Genomic DNA, 9,091 nt, shown 5'->3' on the forward strand with positions numbered 1-9,091 from the left:
AAAACACACGTGTCCGTGGGCGTCTACAGGAGCTGTGCCCAAAAACAGACGTGTCCGTGTGCATCTACAGGAGCTGTGCCCAAAGACACACGTGTGTGTGTGTGTGAGTCACCACTTCTGGGGGACCCATGGCCAGCACAGCCCCTGCCCAGGCATGTGTCTGCTTTAAGACCTGTTAGGCTGCGCATGTTGGATTTGACCCAATATTATTTTTGGCTGGGTTACTTTTGCTATTCCTTATTCCTGGATTTTGAATGCCTATAAAGGTTTCTGGGTTTCCCTGCCAGGGTTCAGTAAATGGGCTCTTTCCCTTATTGGTAGAGCCCTGCGTGGGACTTGTGTAGAGCCCTACAGAGGAACTGGGATCCCACAGGTCCCACAGGACCCGCTGCCATGCTAGTGGGAGCAGGATTTTTAAAAGTCCAGCGCAGGGCTCTAGCTGGAAGCAGCGGTACTGGCGTGTCACAGGTTGCTCCTAGTTACCCCAGTACAAGGTTTAGCTGGAGCTCCTAAGGAGGAACAGGTTAGGCTGAGCATCTGGGGGGCATTTCGGGTGAGCGCTGGGGGAGGAGTAGAGAAGGGTGGCACCCACAGAGCATAATTCATGGTGCGTATTGCTAGGCAGAGTGGCTTAGAGTGAGTGCCTGGGAACTGTTCAGGGCACACACCTGGGAACAGGGCTGCCCGGAGGATTCAGGGGGCCTGGGGCAAAGCGGGGGAGTGGACATAAAAAAGGCGCCACCTGCTGCGGCGCTTGTACTCACCGGGCGGTGCTCCGAGTCTGCGGCGGCGGCGGGTCCTTCACTCGCTCCACGTCTTCAGCAGCACTGAAGAACCCGCCGCCAAAGACCCGGACCGCCGCCGGGTGAGTAGACAGGGAAGGGATTCTCGGCCAGGGCTCATGGGGCCCCTGTGGGGCCTGGGGCAAATTGCCCCACTTGCCCCCCCCCCGGCGGCCCTGCCTGGGAAGAAGGTTTATGGTGAATGCCAATGGCTTGGTTTAGGGTGAACACCCAAGGAGGAGCAATTAAGGGAAAACACCCAGGGAATGATTCAGCGTGAGCACGTGGGGAGCAGCACTTTAGGGTGAATGCTGGACGAATGTTTTTTGAGTGAATCTCAGAGATGGAGCAATTTAGAGTGAACCGTCACTGAATGGTTTAGGGCAGGGACCAAGGGAGGAGCAGTGTAGGGTGAACAGTCAATGAACAGGTGTAAGCATCCAGAGAGGAACAATGTAGGGTGAAACCATTGGGGAATCATTTAGGGGCGCACCTGAGAAGAGCGCTTTACAATGGACACCCAGGGAAGAGCATTGAGGGCAGAGCAGTTTGGGGTGGACACTTAGGGAGCTGTTCAGCAGGAGCACCCAGGGAACTGGGTAGGATGAGCATGTAGGGAAAAGCCAGGGGTTTGTGTTAGGAGAATTTGAGAGTGAGTGTCCAGGAAGGAAATATTTAGGGGGGCATGAGAGGGGACCGGTTCAGGCAGAGCACTCAGAGAGGTGCAGTTAGCGTGAGCACAGTGAAGAGCGGTAGGACGGACTCATGGGACAGCAAAGCAAAGGTCCTGTAGGCACAGCTGAGATTTCCAGCCCCAGCCCTGGTTAAAGGCCCCAGAGGCGTGGGATGCCAGTGATGTGAGGAACTCTCTATCCAGCTGGGCTGTCCCTGCGGGCAGCAGAACAGCCAGTTCACCAGGTAGGCACAGGGTCAGGAGCCTGGCTTGCGCCCTGGGCCACCTCCCTATGGGCAGGGAGCTGCACAGCCAGCCTCGCTGCAAAGCGGGGTGCATATGGCAGGGAGACACAGGACTGGTGAGTCAATACCCCATAAGAGAGGATGTGCTTCTAAGCCGGGGGGCGATGTTCCAGCAGCGGGAGCAACCCTAGGTCTGCGTGAACATGGAACCTGGCTCTCCCAGTGACCCCAGGGGTGGGTGAAGTCCAGCTCAGTGAGTGAATGAACCTTTTAGCCTGTGGGAACACAGAACAGATGGGCATGGTGGGGCCCAACAACGGCTCCCCACAGGTCACTCTCTCTTATCTGAATCTGAGCAGCTCCCATCTCTCCCTGGGCCTGTCAGGCCCCAGAAATGCTTGTGAGCCACTCTGGGGTTGGTACCAGACCCCACCCTTGCTGCTGAACGGGGCAGGGCACAGCAGAGCATGGGCGAGAGCAAGGCAGCCCTGTAATAATTAACCCTGGCTGGCACGGGCCCAGGGCCTGCTGTGTGATATGAAAGGGTACGAGTAACCACGGTGTATTTACCTGCATAGCTCCAGTGACCGTGGCCAGGACCTTGAAAAGAAAAGAGAGAGAGAGAGAATGAGTGGAAGCCACGAGTTCCAGGCAGCCCTCCAGTCCCCGCCCAGCTGGACTGCCCCACACTCGCTCCCAGCTCCCTCCCAGTTTCTCACCCTTCCCCCTCCTCTCACTCAGGCAGAGGCGGATTTACCATGAAACAAACAGTGCAGTGGCACGGGGCCCCCAATGAGTGGGAACCCCCCAAAATGCAGGACAAATCTCATCTAACAACCAGCCCCCGAGTCCCAGCCGGCGGTGCTGCAGGGCCCAGGCAGGCAGGTTGCCTGCATTCTGTGGCGGGTAGCCCCACGCTGCTCCCAGAAGCGGCCGGCATGTCCCTGCGGCCCCTGGGGTGTGTGTGTCTGCGTGTTGCCTCCACCCCGACCACCAACTCCGCAGCTCCCATTGGCCGGGAACTGCGGCCAATGGGAGCTGTGGTGGCGGTGCCTGCGGGCAGTGGTGTGCAGAGACCCCCTGGATCCCCCGCTTAGGAGCCGCTGCCAGAGGGGTGTGCTGGTCGCTTTGGGAGCCACGCCGCCCAAGGTAACTGCTACCCCCTGACTCCTCCCACACCCCAACCCCCTACCCCAGCCCAAAGCCTGCACCCAGCACCCAAACTCCCTCCCAGAGCCCGACCCCTGCACCCCTTCCTGCCGCAACCCCCAGCCCCAATCAAGGTACCTCACTTTATTTTCATTTACTTCCTATTACTTATAATATAGGAGGAGGACGATGGAGGGTAGGGATAGGGTCCAGAGTGACCTAGACAAATTGGAGGATTAGGCCAAAAGAAATCTGATGAGGTTCAACAAGGACAAGTGCAGAGTCCTGCACTTAGGACGGAAGAATCCCATGCACTGCTACAGGCTGGGGACCAATTGGCTAAGCAGCAGTTCTGCAGAAAAGGACCTGGGGATTACAGTGGATGAGAAGCTGGATATGAGTCAGCAGTGTGCCATTGTTGCCAAGAAGGCCAACGGCATATTGGGCTGTATTAGTAGGAGCATTGCCAGCAGATCGAGGGAAGTGATTATTCCCCTCTATTCAGCACTGGTGAGGCCACACCTGGAATATTGCATCCAGTTTTGGTCCGCTGCCTACAGAAGGGATGTGAACAAATTGGAGAGAGTCCAGCAGAGGGCAACAAAAATTATTAGGGGGGTGGGGCACATGACTTACGAGGAGCGGCTGAGGGAAACTGGGGTTATTTAATCTTCAGAAGAGAAGAGTGAGGGGGGATTTGATAGCAGCCTTCAATTACCTGAAGGGGGGTTCCAAAGAGGAAGGATCTAGACTGTTCTCAGTGGTAGCAGATGACAGAACAAGGAGCAATGGTCTCAAGTTGCAATGGGGGAGGTTTAGGTTGGATATTAGGAAACACTATTTCACTAGGAGGGTGGTGAAGCACTGGAATGGGTTCCCTAGGGAGGTGGTGGAATCTCCTTCCTTAGAGGTTTTTAAGGCCCGGCTTGATAAAGCCCTGGCTGGGATGATTTAGTTGGGAATTGGTCCTGTTTTGAGCAGGGGGTTGGACTAAATGACCTGCTGAGGTCTCTTCCAGCCCTAATCTTCTATGATTTTATGAAAAAATGAATGAAAAACTTGGGGGAGATAAAAGAGAATGTTCTTTTTCTTGGCGGGGTCCCGAGGGGGGGGGTGCGAAAATGAAGCTGTGCACAGGGCCCCACTAACTCTAAAGCCGCCACTGCACTCAGGTGAGAGCTGGCAGACTGCCCGTGGCATCAGGGCCAGCTCCTCTCTCAGACACATGCTGAGAAAGGCCCCTTCGGAGAGTCTCTCCCCTGCTCACTCAGCCAAACCTGATGCATCTGGAACATTCTGGAAATTTGGGCCATTTTTAAGTGATCTGAGTCCCATGCACTGAGAAATTGTACAAACGCTCTGCCATGTGCCCAGCTAGCTCCAAAGCCGCTCCTTCTCCACCCCCAACCTCTTCTGGGTCCGTGCTCTCGAAGACTGAGGCCTGAAGACGTTTAGCAGGAAGGCTACACTTTCCCCTACATTCCTAATGAGATGCAGAAACTCCAGATCATGTGCTCGTGGGGCATATAAACAAGGGAGTAGGGAGGAGGCAAGGCAGGTGATTTTTACCTCTCTGTATTTACAGCATTGGCAAGACCAACATTGCAATACTGCGGTGAATTCTGGTGTCCACATTATTAAAAAGCTGTTGATAAATTATAGAGGGTGCAGAGTAGAGCCTCAAAAATTATGTGAGGGCTGAAAAATGCTTTAGACTGAAAGAGTTAAGGCGCTCCATCTGTTTAGCTTATCAAAAGGAAGACAGAGGTGATCTGATTACAGCCTACAAGGATCTTCCAGGTACTAAGGGGCTCTTCAACCTTACAGGAAAGGCAAAACAAGAACCAACGGCTACAAGTTAAAGCCAGACAAAATCAAATTAGAACTAAGGCACAATTTGTAACAGTGCTTAGGCACTGGACCAAACTCCCAGAGTGGATTCTCCACCTCTTATCTTCACATTAAGACTGGTACCTTTCTGGAAAAGCGTTAGTCGAACACATGCTATTGGGCTCAATACAGGGGTAACTGGATGAACGGCTCTGGCCTGTGGTACACCAGAGGTCGGATTAGATGATCTAATGTTCCCAACAGGCCTTAAGCTCTATGCGCTGCTTGTTGCAAGGGAGCCTGTCTGGCTGGAGCACCGTACTGCCCCAGAGACATGCTCAGCACTCACAGGCACTGAGCCACCCCAAAGAGCTTGAGAAGAAATGTGTGAGCCTGAGAAACACAACGCAGGAAGGAGGGGAGCAGGGCTAAGACGCAGAGTTACCTAGACCTGCTACAAGATAACCATTCTCAGCTCTCCCCACTGGCTCTTCTGCTCAGCCCTGAGCCATTGGCACCTTCCTTAGGCCTTGGAGCAGAGCTGGATCTTAAGGAGCAGCGGGTAGGTGCCTTACGGCTTAGCTCCAGGAGGGGTATGGTTGCCAATTTTGGTTAGACATATTCCTGGAGGTTTCATCACATGACATAATCTTTAATGAAAGATTAATTTTTAATTCCTGGATACTCCAGGGCAATCCTGGAGGGTTGGCAACCCTTCAGAAGGGTGGTGGGGGAGGTAGGAAAGGGGAGGCCAATAGGCCACTGAACTCAGCTAACATGCGCTTGCTCAATGTCCCTCGGTTTGGATTCTGAAGGACCTTGGGTGGGGGGGTGTCTTCCCCTCTCGAATTCACTCCCCATCTCGGGCAGGCAGACCTTGGGGATGCTGAGGTTCAGGCCAGGTGCAAGGCCCCTGTTCCCCAGCTGGGGATGGTTTGCCAGAAGCTGGGAATGGGCAACAGGGGATGGATCACCTGATGATTTCCTGTTCTGTTCATTCCCTCTGGGGCACCTGGCATTGACCACTGTCGGAAGACAGGATACTGGGCTGGATGGACCTTTGGTCTGACTCAGTCTGGCCGTTCTTATGTTCTTATGTCACTGAGAGGCAGGGTTCCCTGGTGGGGAGTTGCTCTGTTCACACTGACATGTACCATGCTGGTTCTAATATGCATTTCTCTCCAGGTTGATGAAGTTTAGAAATGGGCGAGCAGACCCCGGAACAGGAAAAGCAGCAATGGGGGACTGGGGTGGGTGGGTTCAGAGAACCTGGGGACACAGAAACATTGGAGAGGAGTCAAGTATCAGAGGGGGAGCCGTGTTAGTCTGGATCTGTAAAAGCAGCAAAGAGTCTGGTGGCACCTTATAGACTAACAGACGTATTGGAGCATGAGCTTTCGTGGGTGAATACATGCATGCATCCGACGAAGTGAGTATTCACCCACGAAAGCTCATGCTCCAATACGTCTGTTAGTCTATAAGGTGCCATAGGACTCTTTATTGGAGAGGAGGGAAGTGAAAGGGGCCAGTGGAGCCCCCAATTCCTGGGGCGAACAGCCCCCATCCCACAAGGTACAGCTCTTGTAGCTGGGGTCTCCATGGCCCTGACTCTGAGCAGGGCCGGGAACCTGGCAGTGGTGTTGTCACACTCGGCCCATTCGGGAGGTGAGCCTGACGAGCTGACAGCACTGCTCTCCGGCCCCCCCCTTGGCAATGGCTATGGAAAGACACCTGATATTAATAGCGTGAGTTTATAGATGAGAAAGACAGATTTTCCCAGGCCCAGCACTGAGGCTGCTCATTGCCCTGAGACCCAATGGCACTGTTGGCTGGGGGGGACTCAGGGGCTGTCTCAGGCTATGTCTACACTATGAGCTGGGTGTGAGTTGCTGTTCGTAGACATAAGTAAATAGCAGCATAGCGACAGCAGCAGAGCCTGACTTAGCTGTGTTGAGTACAAACATGCCTGAAATGGGGGGCATGTACTTGGCACGGCCACGCCGTGCCTCCAGTGCTACTACCCATGTCATCATGTGTGATGTTATTGACATGAACTGTGACCATATAGATCATTGTTGCAACCAAGGTCCTATAGTTGACCTCCTTTGTACAAGATTTGGTGCAAGTAAGGTCTCTATGAAAAGGTTGTAATTTCCTGGTTATAATTATGCTGTCTGTATGTGTGTATCATTTTTGTATTTGAAGTTATGAATATTGGCTATATACTTGTATCTCAGTGTGTTTGATTCTAAGTAGCACCAGTGAAGCATTTGGTCAGCTTCTTGAGGAAGGAATTTTCAGATTAAGTGCCCAGTCAAGAAACACTTAACTGACAATGGACCTTGGGAGACTCCAATCTACATATGGGAAGCCTTCCTGGGAACATTCAAGGCAGCATGTGAGCAATGGCTGCTCTACCTGTAAAGCACTGAGTCATGCATGGACATGTGACTTGCCCATGTGACTCCAAACTCCACCTTGCTGCTGTGATTTTCCACCGTAAGAACAAAGGGGTGTCCTTCCACATGGCAAAAGGGCTATAAAAGGCAGCTGCATCATCTCCGTTTTGTCTTCAATCCTGCTTCTTACCTCTGGAGGAACTTTGCTACACTGAAGCTCTGAACAAAAGACTGATGACCCATCCCAGCTGGGGATGTTCCAGAGACTTGATTTGAACCTGCAGTTTATCCCATCTCTGCTACAAGCCTGAATCAAGAACTTTGCCATTGCTGTATGTAATTTATTACTTTGACCAATTTTAGCTCTCATCTATATTTCTTTCTTTTTATGAATAAATCTTTAGATTTTAGATTCTAAAGGATTGGCAACAGCGTGATTTGTGGGTAAGATCTGACTTGTATATTGACCTGGGTCTGGGGCTTGGTTCTTTGGGATTGGCAGAACCTTTTTTCTTTTACTGGGGTATTGGTTTTCATAACCATTCATCCCCATAAGAAGTGGTGCTGCTGGTGATACTGGGAAACTGGAGTATCTAAGGGAATTGCTTGTATGATTTTTGGTTAGCCAGTGGCGTAAAACCGAAGTCCTCTCTGTTTGGCTGGTTTGGTGTGCAAAGGACCCCCAGCCTTGGCCTGTGACTGCCCTGCTCTAAGCAATTTGTCCTGGATTGATACTCTCAGTAGTGTCCCGCCAAAGGCTGCAACATTACACCATGGCAACACTGCCCTTATACGTGTGCTCGCTCTAGGAGAGCTCGCACAAGTACGTGAACAGAAGCAAGGCACTCACCCCCTAGCTTAGAGTGTAGATATAGCTGCAGTGGCATTGCTGCCCCACCACCCCTTCCCTCTGTAGTGTGGGCCCAGGGCTGGCGGCTTGTGGGCAGGACTCAAACACCATGAGTGTGCAGGTATCTGACTGGATCAGACCACCACAATTGTTAGCCTAGGAAGCGCCAATGCAGCTCTGGTGCCAAAGCTGCTCTGCTGGAGGGGTACTTGGGCCTGGGCTGCAAGGAGGACATGGAATACAGATTGCGAGGCCAGAAGGGGCCAGTGTGACCATCCAATCTCACCTCCTGCATAGCACAGGCCCTAGGACTAGTCTGACCCTGTGTATAGCATGGGCCATAGGACCAGTCTGACACTGTATATAGCACAGGCCCTGGGACTAGTCTGACCTAGGGTGACCAGGTGTAAGGTTTTCGTTAAAAGTCTGGTCGGCAGTGCTGCGGCGCTAAGGCAGCCTAGTCCCTACCTGTCCTGGCTGGCACCGCGCTGCACCCCGGAAGTGACCATCAGGTCCAGCTCCTAGGCGGGAGGGCCATGGTGCTCCACGCGCTGTCCCCGCCCCGAGCACCGGCTCCGCGCTCCCAGTGCAGGAATCCACTCAGTGCAGCTATGCTGGCTGCACATAGGTGGTGTTGCTAGAGTGGGAAGAAAGCTCTGCAGACCTTTAAGTCTCACTTGCTCCCTTCCCCCCACCAACTTAGTTCATCGAGTCTGAGGCTAGAAGGGACCACTGTGATCATCTCGTCTGACCTCAGGTAGAACACAGGCCAGAGAATTTCCCCAAAATAATTCCCAGAGAAGATCTGTTCAAAGACATCCAATGTTGATTTAAATATTGCCAGAGATGGAGAATCCACCACCACCCTTGGTAAACTGTTCCAGTGATTAATTATTCTCACTGTTAAAAATGTACATCCCAGTTCCAGTCTGAATGTGTCTAGCTTCACCTTCCACCCACTGGATCATGTTAGACCTTTCTCTGCTAGATTGAAAAGCCCATTATTAAATATTTGTTCCCCATGCAGGTGCTTACAGACTGTAATCACGTCACCCCTTCACCTTAGAATCATAGAATCATAGAATATCAGGGTTGGACGGGACCTCAGGAGGTCACCTTAATGACTTCTTTGTTTCGGTCTTCACCGAGAAGTCTGAAGGAAT

At 52.5% G+C, this 9,091-nt stretch overlaps 1 protein-coding gene across 2 annotated transcripts in view; it reads right to left on the minus strand.

Moving 5' to 3' along the window:
• Positions 1-9,091, minus strand: part of CA9 (carbonic anhydrase 9) — a 46,619-nt gene that overhangs the window by 20,025 nt on the left and 17,503 nt on the right. For both annotated transcript variants that reach the window (XM_026658266.1, XM_026658265.1), the window contains exon 2: positions 2,271-2,300. In XM_026658266.1, the coding sequence (XP_026514051.1) occupies positions 2,271-2,300 (30 nt within the window). The remainder of the gene's footprint in view (positions 1-2,270; positions 2,301-9,091) is intronic.

The sequence above is a fragment of the Terrapene carolina genome, unplaced genomic scaffold, assembly GCF_002925995.2.
Source record: "Terrapene carolina triunguis isolate 2854851 unplaced genomic scaffold, T_m_triunguis-2.0 Scaffold422, whole genome shotgun sequence".
In the NCBI taxonomy this organism is placed as follows: Eukaryota; Metazoa; Chordata; order Testudines; family Emydidae; genus Terrapene; species Terrapene triunguis.